The sequence below is a fragment of the Nannobrachium achirus genome, assembly GCF_963921795.1.
Source record: "Nannobrachium achirus genome assembly, chromosome: 7".
Classification (NCBI taxonomy): domain Eukaryota; kingdom Metazoa; phylum Chordata; class Actinopteri; order Myctophiformes; family Myctophidae; genus Nannobrachium; species Nannobrachium achirus.
The window spans coordinates 7,695,487-7,715,485 of record NC_137816.1 but is presented as its reverse complement, the minus strand read 5'-3'; the positions used below and the strand labels follow the sequence as shown (position 1 = coordinate 7,715,485).

The 19,999-nt window shown below is 42.9% G+C and overlaps 1 protein-coding gene across 1 annotated transcript in view; it reads right to left on the bottom strand.

The window, feature by feature from the left end:
• Nucleotides 1-1,758: 1,758 nt before the first annotated feature.
• The window catches only part of tmc3 (transmembrane channel like 3), a gene marked incomplete at both ends in the record, with an annotated part of 57,769 nt that continues 39,528 nt past the window's right edge, over nucleotides 1,759-19,999 (bottom strand). Inside the window, 9 exons of the mRNA XM_080730032.1 lie at nucleotides 1,759-2,683; nucleotides 5,899-6,193; nucleotides 7,729-7,771; nucleotides 9,446-9,524; nucleotides 10,378-10,503; nucleotides 12,194-12,304; nucleotides 17,115-17,243; nucleotides 18,135-18,202; nucleotides 19,278-19,406. Coding sequence (XP_080586158.1) covers nucleotides 1,759-2,683; nucleotides 5,899-6,193; nucleotides 7,729-7,771; nucleotides 9,446-9,524; nucleotides 10,378-10,503; nucleotides 12,194-12,304; nucleotides 17,115-17,243; nucleotides 18,135-18,202; nucleotides 19,278-19,406 — 1,905 coding nt within the window. The remainder of the gene's footprint in view (nucleotides 2,684-5,898; nucleotides 6,194-7,728; nucleotides 7,772-9,445; nucleotides 9,525-10,377; nucleotides 10,504-12,193; nucleotides 12,305-17,114; nucleotides 17,244-18,134; nucleotides 18,203-19,277; nucleotides 19,407-19,999) is intronic.

Genomic DNA, 19,999 nt, shown 5'->3' with positions numbered 1-19,999 from the left:
TATGTATGATGTTTTTCTTTGAGGACATAACGGGCCAGATTGAGATGGTCAAAAGGCCGGGTCCGGTCCCCAGGCTGTTTTTGCCCATGTGTGGGTTAGAGCAGTGGTTCTCAACCTGTGGGTCGGGACCCTCAGAGGGGTCCCCAAATTATTTTGGGGGGTCCCTAGATATTACCTTATTGTGCAACATTGTTTCTCACTCAACAGTAAACAGACCAACATAGAGTTGAAGTGTATAGCAGGTATCTGCACATTTCTAAAGTGACAATTTAAGGACTTTTTAATACATCTAAAATGACAAATTAAACATTAGCCAAATTGTCAAATAATAGAGGCAGAAATTGTGAAAATAGCCGATCTACATGCTCACAACGCCTCGCAACGCATGTAGATCTGCTATTTTCACAATAGAATCGTGTTGTACAAAATGTAATGCCTCAACTCTTAGTGCTCGTCAGGGTGTGGGGGGTCCCCAGTTAAAATATGATTATTTTGTGGGTCACGGCCTGAAAAGGTTGAGAACCACTGGGTTAGAGTATATGTAATGGATCATGTTGTGTACGTGGCTCTCAAACAGAAACTTCTGTATCCCCTTTCCTTGGTTTCTGAAATACCTCCCTTTACCAGACTACCACATCTTGCATAGAAAATACATATCAAAAGCACAGTTTTGATGTCAATCAGTTTTGATGTAAAAAATAAAACAGCATCATGGCAAATAAATATTGCTTTCTATTCAGTAATAGTTGTGCTAGTCAAGTTTTTGTTTTATTTAATTTGATTTAACACTACAAGCGGGTTCAAACAAAGTCTGACAAGTTTCCTCAGTACATATTTTACAGTAAAATACATGTTTCCATTTTCCACATTCTCTCATCCCCTGCAGTAGCTCTGAGTACCCCCTAGGGGTCACCCATGTTACCCCATTTGATATACCTCACCCATGCATGATGTAGTTTACTAGGCTACACAGTATGTGCAATACCTAAGAAAGTTGTGTGTGTGTGTGTGTGTGTGTGTGTGTGTGTGTGTGTGTGTGTGTGTGTGTGTGTGTGTGTGTGTGTGTGTGTGTGTGTGTGTGTGTGTGTGTGTGTGTGTGTGTGTGTGTGTGTGTGTGTGTGTGTGTGTGTGTGTGTGTGTGTGTGTGTGTGATTGGAGGGCTATGAGAAATATTGAAGATTTAAAAAGTTAATGCACGTTGAATGGATGCAGTGGATGGCAAATCACTATGTGAACTCTGTAGGAATTAATTTGCTTTGCTTGTGCTTGAGGAGGCTGTAAAATAGCCTGTTGTAACTGGTTTACTTTATTCATGGGTTGCATTTGTAGTCCTACACCAGCCATTTTGAGGACCAACACAGGTGTTTTGATTAACGTAGAACATTGGTTCTGTGCCAATCAGACAAATTGAACACCTGTGTTGGTCCTCAATATGGACGGTTTAGGACTACAAATGCAACCCATGAATTACACATGACACATCATGTAGTGACATCTCAGCTTGAACCATAATTACCTACATTGCTTTTTCTAAAACGTGGTACAGTCTCAGGAGAATATAATAGTATAACGTATTAATTAATACATTCAGTGTGCTTTCAACACACAGTAAAATATAATCAAGAGTCTGTCGATTTGTAAATTGAGGAATTTACTGTGTACAAATGCATTGCAAACCCCCTGTTATCTGTGAACCGATGCATCTACCATCTGATGAACATTTACAGGTAAACACTTAGAACTGATAACGGCATTATATTATACGTTGGAGCAAACCAGGTCACTAGACGCCGATACATTGAGGTCGATGCTGGCTTTGGTCTTCTTCTTGGCCAGCTTGCCCTGCCTGGCATCAGACTTGAGATAGCGCTCCTTGTTGTGGATGACCTGGATGTACTGGTCAGTGCTGCTGTTCTGCTGGTCGCTGCTGGAAGCCAGCGAGGCCGAGTCTGACTCTGTCAGGGACGGCTCCAGCTTGGGCCTGGTCTTAGGCTTCACGTGGGGCTCCGCGTGCCTCGTCACGGACGGGGACTGATTGCGGCGTCCCGGGGATTGCATGTGTCGGGCTGGCGACTGCGCGTGGCGCCTGGCCGGCACGAGAAGAGGCTCCGCTCCTCTCGTGTGAGTGGAAGGGCGGGCGTGCGCCTCTAAGTCATCCCAGTCCATTCCTCCTTCGTCCTCCTCGTCTTCCTCCGCCTCTTGGGCCGCCCCGTACCGCCTCCGAGCCGGGTGGCCGCCCTTGGCGGCCATGGACAGTTGGCTCTCCACGCGCTCGCCGATGTAGAAGCGCGCAGGCTGGTGCAGGTCAGAGAGAGAGCGCGGGCGGTGGGACTGCCCAAAGGACCCTCTCCTCACGCCTTTGCCGTTTTCCTCCTCGTCCTCGTCCTCTTCGCTCAGGTGCGGCTGCGACGGGTGGGAGCGGTGAGCGTGGGGGTGGTGGTGGTGAGGGGCGCGGGGGGCCGGGGCGTAGCGCTTGACGTTGCGGGGGTAGAGCTCCAGGATCTCTCCGGGCTCCTCCATGCGGTAGTGGCGAGGGATGCGCGTGGCCGAGCGCAGCAGCTTCTTCCGGGCCTCGTGCTCGTTGACGATCACGTAGCGCGTGGCGGGACCGCGCCGCCCCACGTAACTCTGGGCCGTGATGATTCCCGCGGCCTCGGCGGGATGGAGGGAGCGGAGGGTCTTCCTGTACAGGGGGTCAGAGTGGATGTTATCGGCGTAGCGGGGCATGGGGTTGCACGCCACATGGTGGTAGGACTTTGATCTGCACGTGCCGCTGGGGCCACCGAGAAATGGCGGCGGGTGCCTGTCACGGAGAAAACACATGCAACTATTTATTATCTTCTTGGCGATACTTTGTTTATATCGATCGGATAATCGAGAAGCTCGTTTTTATATTTAAAGTTAAACTAGAAGCAGTGCTCTTCTGAGCACAGGTGTCCGCCCAGGTCAGGAAGGTTATTCTGGCCTCCTGGTGGCGCTATAATAAGCCTATGTGAAAAGGGTGCCATTTCTTCTTCGACCTACTGGGAATGTGCATGCAGAATATGCATGCAGTGCTAGAAGTTTTACGGAAAGCGCAAGCTGTGTTCATGTTTTGAGGCATTTTGCTCAAAACGGACCAATCCTGACAACTTTGGAAGCCAATGTTAACAAATCAGGATGGAATATGAAATAGGCTATCGGACAGATCTGTCTTCATCACATGACTATAGAGATGTGTGTGTGTACTGATTTGTGTGATTTTTGGATCAAATCGGAAGGAGTAATATCAAAAAATGTGTTTTACATAAGTCGGCCTCCTGGTGGCGGCCTGTTATAGCGCCACCATGAGGCTGATTTAAAAAAAACAAAAACTGGCATTTCTTCCTCTGCCTATTGGGAATGTGTGTGTACAATTTCACCAAAATGATGTTATACTTTGCCACACAGCGGTGTTGTGCAAAAATATTATTAATAGTATTCATTATAAATCAATTACTTTATTAAATGATAAACAATAATTCATTATAAGGGCTCTCACAATTATTACATAATCGTCTAATTGCAATTATTTTAGGTAATCAATTTTCTTTTTGCATAATCGTCATAATCGTTTCCATGTTAAGAAATGTTAATATCGTTACAAACACTTTCAAAAATAGTAAGGGGATCATAAGAAAATCTGCGAAGTAAATCGTTACCAAGTAATTTCTTCACCAATGTGTTTCTAAAGGTGTGTAATAATATGTACTAAAAGGTTGAAATTCAACTCCCGGGGGAAACCTCATAAAAAAACTGATTTGTGTTTGTGTCCCATTAACTCATTTAATGCCACCCTTTCACCACTAGAGGGGGCCCAGTGTGCCACAGACAATCCCATAGAGATATGCTGGTATATGCAGAAGCCCTGCAGCCATGACTTGCCTGAACACTTTCCTTTGTGCATGTACAGGAAGAGGATGAAGTTAGCTTGAAGTTAGCTATTGGCTACCAAGCATTTTAAAAGCCTTATTTTCGTCAACTTAGCCATGATTAAACCTTGCACACCTCATGCATGGGAAAAAAACAGAGAAGAATGAGCTCTAAAAAATCCAATGCAATCCTGGATTGCATTGTTGTGGGTTTGTGCAGTTTGTTCACAGCTTTCAAACAAAAAAATCCGATTGGAAATCCGTTCAGGCATTCTTGAGATAATAGCCATTATGTTTTACACTGTTGTGAGCTTGGAGGTCTGCTACCTGAGTTGTATGGGGGTTGTATGGGGGTTAAACATAAAAAATCGCGATTGAAATCATGTTCACTAGTTTTGATGGGGTCCAAAAAAAAAAATCAAAAAAAAAATTTTCAAAAAAAATTTTTTTTTTTTTTTTTTTTTTTTTTAAATCACGAGTATACTCGTGATTGGCACTGTGGGATACGCTAATATATCACGAGTATACTCGTGATTGGCACAGAATGAGTTAACTTTACCATACAGGAAAAAAATACAAAAAATAAATCTGCTTTAAGTAATATGTGAGGGATCAAACTAGGGGTTTTTCATGATGCTGAATCCATTCCAAGCATTTGTTTTGCACAAAAAACATTCCGTGGGCTACAAATGGCCCCTACAAAACGGTGAAAAGTGATGATTCATCACTAAACCATCGTTGTGTGGGTCCGTTTTTAGCCCAAGGAATGTTTTTCATGCAAAACAAATGCTTGCAATGGATTCAGCATCATGAAAAACCCCTAGTTTGACCCCTCACATGCTACTTAAAGCATATTTATTTTTTGTATTGTTTTCCTGTATAGTAAATTAATGGGACACAAACACAAATCAGTTTTTTTATGAGGTTTCCCCCGGGAGTTGAATTTCAACCCTTTAGTACATATTATTACACACCTTTAGAAACACATTGGTGAAGAAATTTCTTCGTAACGATTTACTTCGCAGTTTGGTCAAATATCTTATAAAATCCCCTTACTAAAGTAGTGGAAATAGCAGATCTACAAGCACACAACGCGTCGCGACGCGTTGTGAGCTTGTAGATCGGCTATTTCCACTATCAATGTTATTTTTGTAAGTTGTCAAATATGTCAGTAATTTCTTTGTATATTTAGGTTATGTGTCATATCTACCATGTGCAACTTCAAAGCCTAAAAGCCAAACAGAAATGTAATTGTCAACGACAAAAGCACTTAAATCGTTAATCGCAATTATTTGAGCGACAATTAATCTTCATGTAAAATGTCATAATCGTGACAGCCCTATTCACTATTTCGATTAACCGTCGCACCCCTACTCTACTATTAAAGCTGCGCGTGTGCATGCATGTGCATGTATATGCACGACACGTATATGTGCAGGGACTTGCTGGGCCCCTGTTTCAGCCCGGGAAAAAGAGTTGGAGAGGCCCTCATTGTGTCCTATAGAGAGAGATCTCTCTCTATAGCGCTGCTGCCATTTCAGATCATGACAAGTGACAAGCCAGTGGGCCAATTACATGAGTTATATTTCGTCGTTGTCGGGTGGAAACCTTGTATGTCCAAAACCGTTTGTTTTGTATTTATCATTTTAAAAATGATTTAAACTAGTGAAAACAGCCGATCTACAAGCACACAACACCTTGTGTGCTTGTAGATCTGCTGTTTTCACTACTTTTGTGTAACGGCCTTATATGATGAAGCAGGGCTTTGCTTTGCGAAAAGAATTATAAATTTGAAACTTGGAGATACAAGGTTTCTGCCCGACAGTTACGATTTACTTTGTTGGCCGCCCAGCCCCCAAAATGGAACGAAGGCCGACATTTAATTATTATTTTTTTTTCTAATGGCCGGCCTGGAATGAACCGGCCGTTCGGGAGTTGTCCCGCTTTTCCCAATGGCCAGCACGTCCCTGTATATGCGCGTGCGCTTAATCGTGTGAGAGACAGTGACCTGTTGGCCATGTGCTCCAGCCTCTGCTTGTGCAGTATGGACACGGTGGGGCTTAATCTGGAGGACCCGGCGGCCACGCTTCCTCGGCCCTGCATGTCCGCGCGAGACGCCGACTGGGTGATGGTGCGGATGCTGTTGCCGCGGCGGACGGGGGACTGGAAGTTGGTGACGGAGCCGTTGCGCCGCGGGGACGGCGTGCGGGCGGAGGACGACGCGTGGCTGGTGACGTCACTCTCCTGCTGCGGATCCGTCGTCTTCTTGTCGGCCGTCGCCGCCTCCGGAGCCTGCAGCCGCGCTGGGGAGGTTAAAGGTCACTTAGTGGTCAGAGGGGGCCAGAAGCCCCAGGAAGTCAGCCTTTAGCAGGGGTTTTCAAAGTGGGTGACGGGGCACCCTGGGGTGCCGCGACGGCAGTCCCGGGGTGCCGCGAGATCATTTGATAATATTTGGAATTTATTTGGACACTTGAAGAAATATTTTGATACATTTTAAACTTGAAGTACAAAGTTATTTTCAGTCAGTTCTAACCAAAATGGCTATATCTCAACGTTTTTCCTCGCAACATAATCAGTAAAATATCGTCACTGTCAGGCAGAAACCTCTGTCGCACAAAACTAGTGAAAACAGACGATCTACAAGCACACTGTGCTTGTAGATCTGCTGTTTTCACTATTTTAGTGCATTTTATAGATGATAAATACAAAACGAACGGTTTTGGACATAAGGTTTCCACCCGACAACGACGATATTCTATACATTTAAGGTGGTGGGAGTGAAAATTATAATGTAGGGGTGCCTCGGATGAAAAAAATATTTATAGGGGTGCCTTGAGACAAAAAAGTTTGGGAACCCCTGCTGTAGGCTACTCCAATCGTCTATATTTTCACTTCTACTCCATTACATCTCAGAGGAAAATATTGTACTTTTAGTCCACTACACTTATTTGAAAACTTTAGTTATGAATTACTTTGTACATTTTGAGACATTACAAGACATACATTACCGACTTCCACCCTATATAGCTACGTGTCGGCCATTTGAAAATAGCCGACCTACAAGCTCACAAAGCGCATTGTGAGCTTGTAGATCTGCCATTTTAAAAAGATTAAAAAAAAAAAAAAAAATTGTAAAATAGGACATTCTGCATAATGAGTACTTTTACTTTTGGTACTTTAAGTACATTTCGATGCCAACACTTTTTTACTTTTATCAAGTAAATTTGGAATTCCGGACTTTTACTTGTAACAGAGTATTTCTACATTGCCGTATTGATACTTTTAGTTAAGTAAAAAGATCTACAAGCTCATAGCGCGGCACCGAGTGCCGCGCTATGAGCTTGTAGATCTGCTATTTTTGAAAAATCGTGAAAATTGTCTTTTGAATCTTTCTAAGGTTTTTTGAAAAACCTATGTTTTTATGTCAGCAATCCGGCTTAGCCATCGACATCGTCAAAGAAAAGGTCCTTTTCACTTAACTGGAGCTCAGTTAGTCTGTTCTTGAGAGACTACTATGTCAGTGGTTCTCAAACCTTTTCATGTGAAGGACCCCCAAAATGACATGTATTTGCCCACGGACCCCCATCTCAAAATATCTAGTTCCAGGGACCCCCCAGAAGCAAGTTACAAACGTTCGCTCTAAAAATACATATATTCAAAGATTTGCACACATTTTCACGACTTTTTCAAAAATAGCAGATCTACAAGCTTGCATATCTGCTATTTTTCAACAGTTAAAGCAGTCAATAAGGAACACTTTGGACCCCTGGTGGGTGACCAGACGATGAAAAACAGTGGCCCAGCAGAAAGTATGGTCCTGAAAGAGAGGATACAGTACCTGCAGCCAACTGGAAAACCTTCTTCTTGTCTTCTGTCCGCTCCTAGCACACAGATGGATGTACAGTATCATTACAATATGGACCTAACTACTTGAACTTGCATCCCTATTCTGGGCTAACATTTGGGTAAAATAGCAGCTCTACAATCTAGGGCTGGGAGATATGTCTTCGAATCAATATTACAATTGTTTAAAATGTAAGCCTCGATTATAATTAATGAAAGACTATTTTATACACTTTTTTGTACGCTGCCGTCATAGTTCTCTGACAAGGTCTGTATTGAAAATATTACTAATTTCCTGTGCCATCATTGTACAACAAAGTATAATACAGGGGTAATCAGACTAATCAATTTAGATGATTATAAAGTATCAGTTTGTCAATTTGGTTATATATTGTTTAAGTAAAAAAATATGTAACATAAAAAAGAAACATGCTAAATTATTTAGAGGTTCTAATTGTCGGGTTTTGATATATTTCCCATGAATTGCCCAGTGCTACTACAAGCTCACAGCATGTCGCATTCTGATAAGTTCTGTGCTTGTAGATCAGCTACTTTAAGCAAATATATGTACTGTAGAGTGAAAACAGCATAGTAATAGAGCCCTGGAGAATCAGATCAACTCGGTAGCCCATAGGGTTTAGCTAATGGGTTCTGTGCCTCATTCATATAGGAGTCCAGTGTCTGACACTGCAGTTCATCGGTGGATCAAGATGGACACTCTCTGATTTAGAACGGGTACACATTATTGTGTATCATTATTTTATGCTTTAACCATTGAAAAATAGCAGATATACAAGTGCCGCGCTGCGAGCTTGTAGATCTGCTATTTTTGAAAAATCGTGAAAATTAGAATTTTGACCCGATTCTGTAAGTGTCTTTTGAATCCTTCTAAGGTTTTTTGAAAAACCCTATGTTTTTATGTCAGCAATCTGGCTATAGCCATCGTCAAAGAAAAGGTCCTTTTCACTTAACTCATTGAGTGCCAGCGCCCTCTAGGGGCCATAGAATGCCAGCGCATCTCTCATAGGCGAGCGCTTTAGCTTCCAGGACCTCACCTTCCAGGACCTGACGTGTGCACGTTCATGCACGTCATGGAAATGTCCCGGATGATAATGCTAACAGAATGGCTATTCCCATTTTGTCATCTAAAAGATCATTTTTGGGCGATTTCGCCGTAAATAAACCTCGCGCCGCTTCCCTAAAGACACAATCCAGAGATATAAGCCTTCAAAGATTGGTCTTTCATTGGATTAGGCGGAGATTGGCGATTGCGTTCGCAAATAACGTCCGGCCGGGAAGTTTTTAGCTTTCGGCTAGTAGCTAGAAAAATCAGGCCAGGCTTCAGAAGGCCTCTTATCATTTTATTCATGTAATTAAAAAAAGCCGGACTACTTCGGGATCGGCACACTCGTGTACTCATCGGAAGCGGCGCCGAACATCGGGTGAACATTGGGGAGCTCAAAAATTTATTTTAAACCATTTTTAATGGAATATATCGTCGGACAGAGTAGAATGGCTAACTGGCTAGCGGCTAGCGAGCCAGGACCACCCACGACTCTACAAGCAGCTCGGGGTAAGTGAATTAATAAAAAAAAAATTGTATTGGATTGAAATAAAGCCGAACTAGTTCGGGATCGGCACAGTATGAGTTAACTGGAGCTCAGACAGTCTTTTCTTGAGAGACTACTATGTCAGTGGATCAAGATACTCACCGTTTGGAGTTGCATCCTCAGCTGATTGTTGGTGAATTTGAGAGACCTGGCAATGGCTTGCAGGTAGTAAATCAGCATGCTGGAATACACATTATGAATGATTCATCACTTAACGTAAGAGGGGAGTAGTTAGTGTAAAGGCTTATTTTGAGCTTTAACTATAAGTATATATTTTTGAAAAACCTATGTTTCTATGTCAGTGGTGCTCAAACATTTTCACGTGAAGGACCCCCAAAATGATATGTATTCGGCCACGGACCCCCATCTCAAAATATTTACTTCCAGGGACCCCCCAGAAGCAGAATTTGAGTTACAAATTTTCGCGTAAAAAAAAATACATAGCCTATATTCAAAGATTTGCACACATTTTCACGACTTTTCAAAAATAGCAGATCTACAAGCTCGCAGTGCGGCACTCAGTGCCGCGCTGTGAGCTTGTATATCTGCTATTTTTGAAGCGTGAAAGCCGCTTCCAAGGAGTGGTTTTGTCTGTTCCGTACATGTTTTTTTGAGGATTCCCATAGATTCTCAAGGAGTGGCTTTGTCTGTCCCGTACATGTCCCGTGCATGCAGAATTGAGGATTGGTCAAGCTTCACATGACAATTTGGCCCTCCAGACAAAATCATTCATTCATTCAGAATTCATAAAAATATAGAACTAAAGCACATAGAAAGTATAGATCTAGAACACAGAATATATAGATCTGGAACACAGATTTCATAGCTCTAGAACACATAGAATACAAATTCACTGCTTCACTTCGAACCGAGGTTTGATTTTTCAATAGCTAAAGTATAAAGTAATTAACCTTGGGCCCTAGTTATTCAGTCCCACTCCCCCCCCCCCCCCCCCCCCCTTGTGACGCCCCTGTGCGTATGTGTGTGTGTGTGTGTGTGCGCGTGTGCGGCTGCACGTGTGTGCGTATGCTCACAACAGCAGCAGTAGACCTGGCAGCGCCACCACAGGGCTGGTGACGTAACTCATCACATTGCCGAACCACTGAGGGAAGTCATTGCGTACCGTGTCCGAGATGATGTCATAAATCTTCTCCTGACCACTGCAACACACACACACACACACACACACACGCACACGCACACAGGCACACACACACACATACACACACACACACACACAGGCACACACACACACACACACAGGCACACACAAAGACATCATGGCTCTCATCACTCCCCGATATGGTATCACACGTTTTTATAGATGTATTTGTTTGCATAGGCCAGGGATGGGCAACTTTGATGATGGCGAGGGCCACTATATTTTCCACCTTCACTCAGGAGGGCCACATAGCATATTGCTATGTCCTACTTTGTCATTCTAGTATCTCATACAAAAAAAAGCAAAAAATAGCAGATCTACAAGCTCAAAACGCATCACGCTGCGATGCGTTTTGAGCTTGTAGATCGGCTATTTTTGCTTCTTTTGAATTGGTATCCTGAATAATTTTTTGTTATTTTTTAATTGGAATCCTGAAATGTAACATTTTGATTTAATTTCAAACACATTTAATGATATAAGGCGCATTTCCACTGCAGGGCCAAGCCAGAACCAGAACCAGAACTTTCCAGAACCAAGAACTTTCAAGAACCTGTGAAGTTCCAGAACCAAGTTCTGCTTTTGTTTCCATATAACCAGACCCAACTGGGAAGCTCCACTGGTCAGCCTGATTTGGCTGAGACAAAACAGCTGGTCATTTGAACAGCAGCACATTCGGGAATCTAAAGTCTAAAATAACAGCTCAGCTGTAGTAAGAAATACGTCTGGATAAAAAAAAGATATAACAATAGAACGTTCAAACAAGCTGCTATTATAACTGTAGGCCTACTGAGCATTTGCTCGGTACACTGCCTGTGCTCTAGGGAGAAGCACCTCCTTACTCCCGTGCGTGTGTGTGCGTGTGTGTCCACAGGGTGTGTACACGACAGCGCGAGCCGCTGTTTCCACCGCGTGGTCCACGTTGAGCTTTGCAATCCCTTTATTTTAGTCCTATTTTCATTGAACGGAGTGAGCGCATATCACACTCGTAAAGATTATTAAATAATTAATGCAATGCGATGCAATGCAAACAGCGTCTCTCTCTCGCACGCGCGCGCACACACTCTGTGTAGTGAGTGACACAAGGAAACAGTCATGTCCTGAGCTCGTCTGCGGGCTGCCTTGAAGTGTAGACTGGCGTCGCGTCCATAATGTTTGTGTGTTTCTGTCTGTCGGACTCGGAATAAGATTTTAAAAATGACGGTGTTGTGTTGTGAGAGATTTGGGATTTCTCCCAGTTCTCCTCTGTGTTGTGTAGTCTCCGCTCGAGCGGCTCGGCTCAACCAATCAAGAGCAGGAGCGCTGCTAGCCCCGCCCATAGGTTCCCAGAACTCAAGTTTAGTTCTACCTCAGGAGCAGGACCGAAAAAAGGTTCCAGGAGGTTCCAGGAACCTCGTCTGGAACCGGGCCGTTCGCAATGGAAACAAAACCAGAACCAAAAAAATAGGTTCTGGTTCCTGAAAGTTCTGGTTCCACCTTGCAGTGGAAAAGCGCCTATACTCATGTTAACTTTATGAACTTGAATACAAATACAATGAACATAAAAAAAAGAAACATTTTAATACTACTATGCTAGTCATTAAGCTACTAATATAGACTGAAGGAATTAAAGCAGGTCATGTTTGGATATGTAAGAGCTGAGGGCCGCCAGTTGCCCATGTATGGCATAGGCTATTGATGAAGGTTTTTACCTAAACGGTCCGCAGTACTGTGATGGTTTGTATCTCACTATGGCAAAGACGGTGGGCAGCATACACAGAAACAGCATGAACAGAAGCATGGCCAGGTAGAAATTGTTTGATCTGCAGAAGTGAAAGGGAAAGAAACAAAAATGTTGTGTACAAGTAATCATTCATTATTAAACCAGTGCTGGAGATCCAGTTATACGCCTGAAAAGATGAAACATTCCATCAACAATGGAAATTGCAAATGACATGGCCTAATGCTGTACTGATTTCAAATTGTATGGTATTAATTTTATTTGGTTAAAATTTGTATTAAATAGCTCTATATCCTGATAGTACTCACTACTATAGTTTTTGTTCAGTAACAGGATTCTCTATAGCCATGTTTCCATAAACCTATTCGAATCAGGGAAGCGAATTATCAGAAATGCGTATTAACCCGAACCGAATTTAGCCCGTTTCCATTTGCGGGTGTCATTCGAATTAGCGACGGTCGCATGGGTTGACAGAGTGCTCATCCTGCAAGTTTCACGTGTCCTCTGGAAGGTGGCCGATCTGCAAGCTCACAGCGCGGCGCGGAGACACGGATGCGAGCTGCTGTGAGCTTGTGGATCGGCCACTTTGGCACGCAACATTGTGTGATGAGAAAGGGTTAGCCACGGATGGCTTGACTCCGGGAGGTGAAAACGGGAGGAATTTACATACAGTTCATGTCACTCCGTGTCTAACAAACAACCGGTTTCTTTTGTGGGCTATAAACGCTATACAATGGACGTTAAGCGGCAGGGGAATGTGTTAAGTTGGCGGACGATATGGACCCAGAACGTCATAATGTATTCGCATTTATTGTCTGACCCGTTTCCATTCACAAAAGCACATTTAGTTTATTCGATAAAGCCTCAAAATCCACCTCCTCCAAGCGGATAATTTTTTTGGCAGATAATGAAAGTTTATTTGCATTTTGAAGTGTTTCCATAAAAAGATTTTGCGAATAAGCCGTAAATGCGCATTAAGAGGCTTTATGGAACTATGTCTCTCCAGCTCTTTGTTAAACAGAAAATTGATTTTCAGGTTAGGGTACCAATTTAATCCAATCAGGATAGAGAACTCAGGACATCCCTAATCTGCTTTGCCTTTTTTTTTTTTTTTTTTACTCTTTTGAAAAACATTTTTAAAAACTTCAATAATAAGCTCACAACGTTTCGATGTAGATCGGCTATTTGAAGTATTTTAAAATCTTTTTCAAAATTGTCAAAAAAAGGCAAAGAAGTTTAGAGATAAGGGGTAAGGTATGGGTGAAAATATAGCTCATAGCCTATTAGACAAATTCAATTGGAAGTAATAAAAAAAATGATAATTAAGTAGCAGACAAAATTGTCATTATTACATACTAGTGACTTCTTACAGAACATGTACCTGTATTTTAAGTCCCTGCAGTGTGTGTTCTTGTCACAATCGCATTATATCCAAATCCGTGTAAAGACCAGTAAATCGCCACTGTCGGGCAGAAACCTCGTATCTCCAAGTTTCAAATTTGTACTTTTTTCACCAAGCAAAGCCCTACTGCTTCATCATACAAGGCTGTTGCACAAATGTAGTGAAAACAGCCGATCTACAAGCACACAACGCCTCGCACCGCGAGGCGTTGTGTGCTTGTAGATCTGCTATTTTCACTAGTTTAGTTCATTTTTTAAATGATAAATACAAAACGAACGGTCTTGGACATACAAGGTTTCCACCCGACAACGACGATAAGTAAAGTGTTGCATGTTGAAACGGCTCATACTGGCCTATACTGCCGTCACAAGCAGGGGGTTAGAAATGGCTTTTTAATTATCAGCAAAGTGTCTGTATCAATCTGTCTCTCCTTTTAGCTGGGGTGAATTTAACAGCTCACTGTCTGTGTGTGCGCGTGCAGTGGCGTCAGTTCAGCAAAAGCTAGGGTATGGCAAAGATGGGAGTCCTCATGGAAAAGAGGCATTACATTTTGTATAACACGGTTCTATTGTGAAAATAGCAGATCTACATGCTCACGACGCCTCGCGCTGCGAGGCGTTGTGAGCATGTAGATCGTCTATTTTCACGATGTCTGAAAAAACGAGTTTTGACAGTTTTTTTACACAGGTTTCCATGGTTTCTTGGGCTGGATATGGCAGCCTGGAACGGTTGTTCAAGTGCAGCTAAACTTGGCATGTTAGTAAATGTGCCACAATTAACAATAATGCATTGCACCTGTGCAGCTGACCTGCAGAACCTGGGAATATAACATTTTGTCAAGATGGGGAGAATACAAGTGTGGAGAATATAATTATAATACCTTGATAAAGTGTCCATTTTGTAAAACTTTGCATTTGTAGTTATTTTACTGTAATTTAACAACATAATAACCAGCACAGATAGACAAAGAGACATTCATGGATTTATATTTAAAAGTAACTTTTATGTTCCCCCCTGGACCCAGGGTATGGCAGCTGCATACCCCTGCCATACCCAATTGACGCCACTGTGTGCGTGCGTGCGTGTGACAGCTGAGCGAGACAATCTCTGCATGCATGAATGCTGGTATTTGCCACCACATCTGGGAGTGACTGATAAGGGCTGAGAGAGGCAGCGATAGTCGTGTTACATAAATCAGAGGGAAGGCTGAGGATTGTGGGGTTATGTGTGCACATTTCTGTGAATGTACTGCATGTGTGTAGGAAGCTGTGTAGACATGCTATGTTGTCCCCTTCTCTGTGCAACTGGGAATACAAATGAGATTAGAAAAACGAACCAAGTGTATCAGACCAGTGCTGGAAAGTAAGTACATTTAGGTATTTTCTATACTTTTACAGAGGAAGATATTGTACTTTTACTCCACTACAGTTATTTGAAAACTTTAGTTATGAATTAATGACTTTGTAGATTTAGATTATTATTACAAGACATACAGTACATTACCCACGTCAGCCCTAAATACGTTTCAGCCATTGAAAATAGAATAGAGAAAATAAAACCTACAAGCTGTCACATTGCGACACATTGTGATCTTGTAGATCTGCGATTTTCAAAATAATTAAAAAGAAAAAAATAATAACTTCTGAAATGGGACATTCTGCATAATGAGTATTTCATCTTTTGGTCCTTTTTTAGCCAATTGGGCCAATCTTAGCCAATCAGGATTGAATATTTAATACGGGACAGATCCGTCTTGATCATATGACTGTAGAGATACTGTGTACTGATTTGTGTTAATTTTGGGTAAAATCTGAAGGAGTAATATCCAAAAATGTGTCTTAATATAACATAAGTCGGCCTCCTGGTGGCGCTATAAAAGGCTGATGTGAAAAATGTGGGGCAGAGGTTCTGAATTGGCATCCAGGGAGTGCGCTTACAAAGTTTGAAACTGATTGGTGTAGTTATAGGTAAAACCACGAATCGGCCTGTTATAGCGCCACCATGAGGCTGATTTCAAAAATTTGAAGTGGCATTTCTTCCTCGGCCTAGTGGGAACGTGTGTGCGCGATGTCATGTTAATTGCACTCTGCATTTGTGATTTGAGGCATTTTGTCCAAAATGGACCAATCTTACAAACTTTGAAAGCCAATATCAGCCAATCAGGATGGAATATGGACAATCAGACAGATCTGTGTCGATCATATGACTGTAGAGATACTGTCTACCGATTTGCGTGATTTTTGGACAAAATCTGTAGGAGTAGTGTACAGAAATGTGTTTTGCAAACATCGGCCTCATGGTGGCGCTAGAACAGGCCATTTGAAAAATGTGGGGCAGAGGTTCTGAATTGGCATCCAGGGAGTGCGCTTAGAAAGTTTGAAACTGATCGGTGGAGTTATAGGTAAAACCACAAATCGGCCTGTTATAGCGCCACCATGAGGCTGATTTCAAAAATTTGAAGTGGCATTTCTTCCTCGGCCTAGTGGGAACGTGTGTGCGCGATTTCATGTTAATTGCACTCTGCATTTGTGATTTGAGGCATTTTGTCCAAAATGGACCAATCTTACAAACTTTGAAAGCCAATATCAGCCAATCAGGATGGAATATGGACAATCAGACAGATCTGTGTCGATCATATGACTGTAGAGATACTGTCTACCGATTTGCGTGATTTTTGGACAAAATCTGTAGGAGTAGTGTACAGAAATGTGTTTTGCAAACATCGGCCTCATGGTGGCGCTAGAACAGGCCATTTGAAAAATGTGGGGCAGAGGTTCTGAATTGGCATCCAGGGAGTGCGCTTAGAAAGTTTGAAACTGATCGGTGGAGTTATAGGTAAAACCACAAATCGGCCTGTTATAGCGCCACCATGAGGCTGATTTCAAAAATTTGAAGTGGCATTTCTTCCTCGGCCTAGTGGGAACGTGTGTGCGCGATTTCATGTTAATTGCACTCTGCATTTGTGATTTGAGGCATTTTGTCCAAAATGGACCAATCTTACAAACTTTGAAAGCCAATATCAGCCAATCAGGATGGAATATGGACAATCAGACAGATCCGTGTCGATCACATGACTGTAGAGACACTGTCTACCGATTTGCGTGATTTTTGGTCAAAATCTGTAGGAGTAGTGTACAGAAATGTGTTTTGCAAAACTCGGCCTCAAGGTGGCGCTAGAACAGGGACATTTGAAAAATGTGGGGCAGAGGTTCTGAATTGGCATCCAGGGAGTGTGTGTGCTCATTTTGGCAGCTGTACACAAACTCGGAGGACGGACGGACGGACGGACGGACGCACAGACTGACGGACGCACGTCGCACGCACGGACAGGGGCGAAAACATACTCTCCCCCTGCCTTCGGCTGGTGGAGACAATAAAAAAAAAAAAAGCAAATATTCGACTTTGGTGAACAATGTCGAATAGTGACTTTGATATTCGAATATTTGGTGAATGCCCTAGTGTGTGCATGTGTGTGTGGGCTCAGGCTGACCTGGAGGCTCTGAACACCTGCTGGTGAGGAACATTACAGGTGAGCACGGCCCAGCTCCTCAGATACATCAGACCAATCAGCTTCAGCACGTTGAAGGCAGGCAGGCAGGGAGAGAAAAACGCCCCCATCCTACACAGTTAGCACAGAGAACGAGAGAAAGAGGCAGATTTACACCTCTTCTTTTAATGGACCTCCAATTTCTATTACACGCACATCCAGTACAGTATCTACCTGAACACCACCCACACTGCCATGGGGTCAGCACGCGCCCCAAAGAAAAGACATTACATTCCGAGGCGCTCGGTTTCGCATCATTATCTTTATCACTGGGAGACATTTCTGTAATGGAGAAGGGATATACGGCCCAGCCAAGCATGCAGGTGTAATGGAGGGTGCACGGGCTGACCAAAGTCTTTTCAGCAGGGTCACCAGGGTACTGACCAGGACTACTCAGCCTATATAGGGTCTTATATGGACCAACGAAAAAGCAGAGGTCGTGCAATATCATTATATTGTCTTCAATGCTGTAAGTTTCCAATAATGTTTTTGAGCGGTGGTAAACCGCTCCATAGAGTGGCTGTGCGTGTGTCTGTAGCCTTTTTCCTCAGCGTTTTGCCATAGCAAAACGTATGTGTGTAGCATAGCCTGTACATCCTAGACTCAAATCCTAGTCTGAATATGTTATGCAAGCACGACCACCGCTCACTTCACATTGGGTGTGATTTTTATTTATTTATTTAATTTTTGACTAAGAAGTGTAACCCAGAACCTTCCATAACCTGTACATTTCCAGAACCCCTTGATGTTCTGTGATTCAAAAAAGTGTTTTCATTATAATCAGAACCAGGGAGTACTTCATATAAAACAAATATAAAAATAAATGTTGCACCACCTCCTGAGCTAAGGTGCTTAATCAGACTAATCAATTTAGTAGATTATAAAATCTATGAGAATCATTTTGTATCTATTCAATGCAATTAAGAACATAATCGATAGTTATTATTATTATATTCTACTCACCAGATCATTCCTTGGTTATATATCAGGTGCAGAACATTTTCAGCTATTTTGAATTCTCCATATTCAGGCTGAGAGAAGAGAGAAGGAAGAAAAGTTGCATTACTCTACCTATCAACCCAACCTTAGAAAACCAGAAGCTAATTCTGACCAACATTTCTTTCACAAGATCAACTGTGGTAAGTTGTATTCTTTCAGACAGATTATCAATGTCCAAGAGAGAATTAGTCAGACATTAGCATGGCTCCACTTGCAAACTTTTTCCATTTTCCTTCCAATTTAGTGATTAGGCCAATTCCTCCATGTATACAGTAATCCCCGTCACTGCTGACTTTTACTGTTTGGTCTTGGAGAGGGTGTGCACAACTATGTGTCTCCTTTGATACACTTGATGCCCATCCATGAACATGGCCAATTGTCTTTGTTGGAGCACTTGGCCAAGCCGGTTGTTGCACCTTGGAGAATTTGAACCACAGTACCACCCAGCCACTAGCCATTCATTTTAACAGTGTTGTTGCTATGGCTTTTGTAACATTTTCTTGTCAAGGATCCCCAAATTAATATGTATTTGGCTGCACACCCCTGATCTGAAAAGATTTTGTGTCAGGTACCACCACAAGAAAAGATTTGTGTAAAATAACCCCTGATATTAGCCTGATATCAGACTCAGCTCACGCAGTAGTCTGAAACTGTGCCTATTCTGAGCGATTTACGGGGAGGGACTTTTTTGCGAGCGTGCACTCGCGCGTGGATCGCGACGCACGGTGATCGAGATGCAAGGTGGACGCGACGCATGGTTGCGGAGTGTGTGTGTGATTGTGTGTGTGTGTCTCTATCTGTGCCAGTGACTGCTTCCACACAGAACTGCGACCAGAAACATGTAATCAACATTAACAGCTTGGTGAAATCAGCACGCGCGTGTGTGTGTGTGTGTGTGCCTTCCTCAGCCTGCCTGTGTGTGTGTGAACTTCGTTTGAATCGTTTCAACTGCTGCGCGGATTGGATATTCGTTAGACCCACCCCCGCGCTCATTGGATGGGCCGAAAATAAATCCTGATTTGTGTACTCCAGACCAGAGAAAGAGTCCACTCTGAGAGTGGGCGGGGTCTATGGTCTGGAAGCAGGCTACCCTGATATAGTACTTACAAACTTGCTCTCCAGATCCCAGCAGCAACAGTCACTCAGGTAGCGTACCACCAAGCCTCTGATGAAGTCAATCAGCAGGATGCTGGCCACTGTGAATATCATGTCAATGATGGACAGCTTCAGCATCTCCTAGAAACACACAATGGAAACACGTGAACCCACGCACAGACATTCTCACATTATCGTCGTTGTCGGGTGAAAACCTTGTATGTCCAAATACGTTCGTTTTGCGTTTATCCTTTTAAAAATGATTTAAACTATAGTGAAAACAGCCGATCTACAAGCACACAACGCCTCGCATCGCGAGTCGTTGTGTGCTTGTGACTCTGACATCACGCTCTGGCTTCACTGAGATGTCACACTAACAGAATCCCTTTTATGCCCATATATGGAGTTCCCTGATGTCATCAATATTAAGCCCATATCTAACAGTACTTCATATGGGAATGCCCATATATGGAGGCCACATCGGCCACATACCACACTAACAGAATCCATATATAGGTATGGCCAAGACAGATGGCCCATATCTGTGTGGCTGGTTCTACAGACATGGATCTCCATGTATGGGCATAAAAGGGTATGATGTCAGAGGTCATAGACGTCATAGGACTTTCATATAACGAATAACAGCATATCTCCATATACTGTACAGTACATGGATCTCCATATATGGGTTCCAGGGGTCTCCATATATGGGTAACTGGTCCGATATACATCAC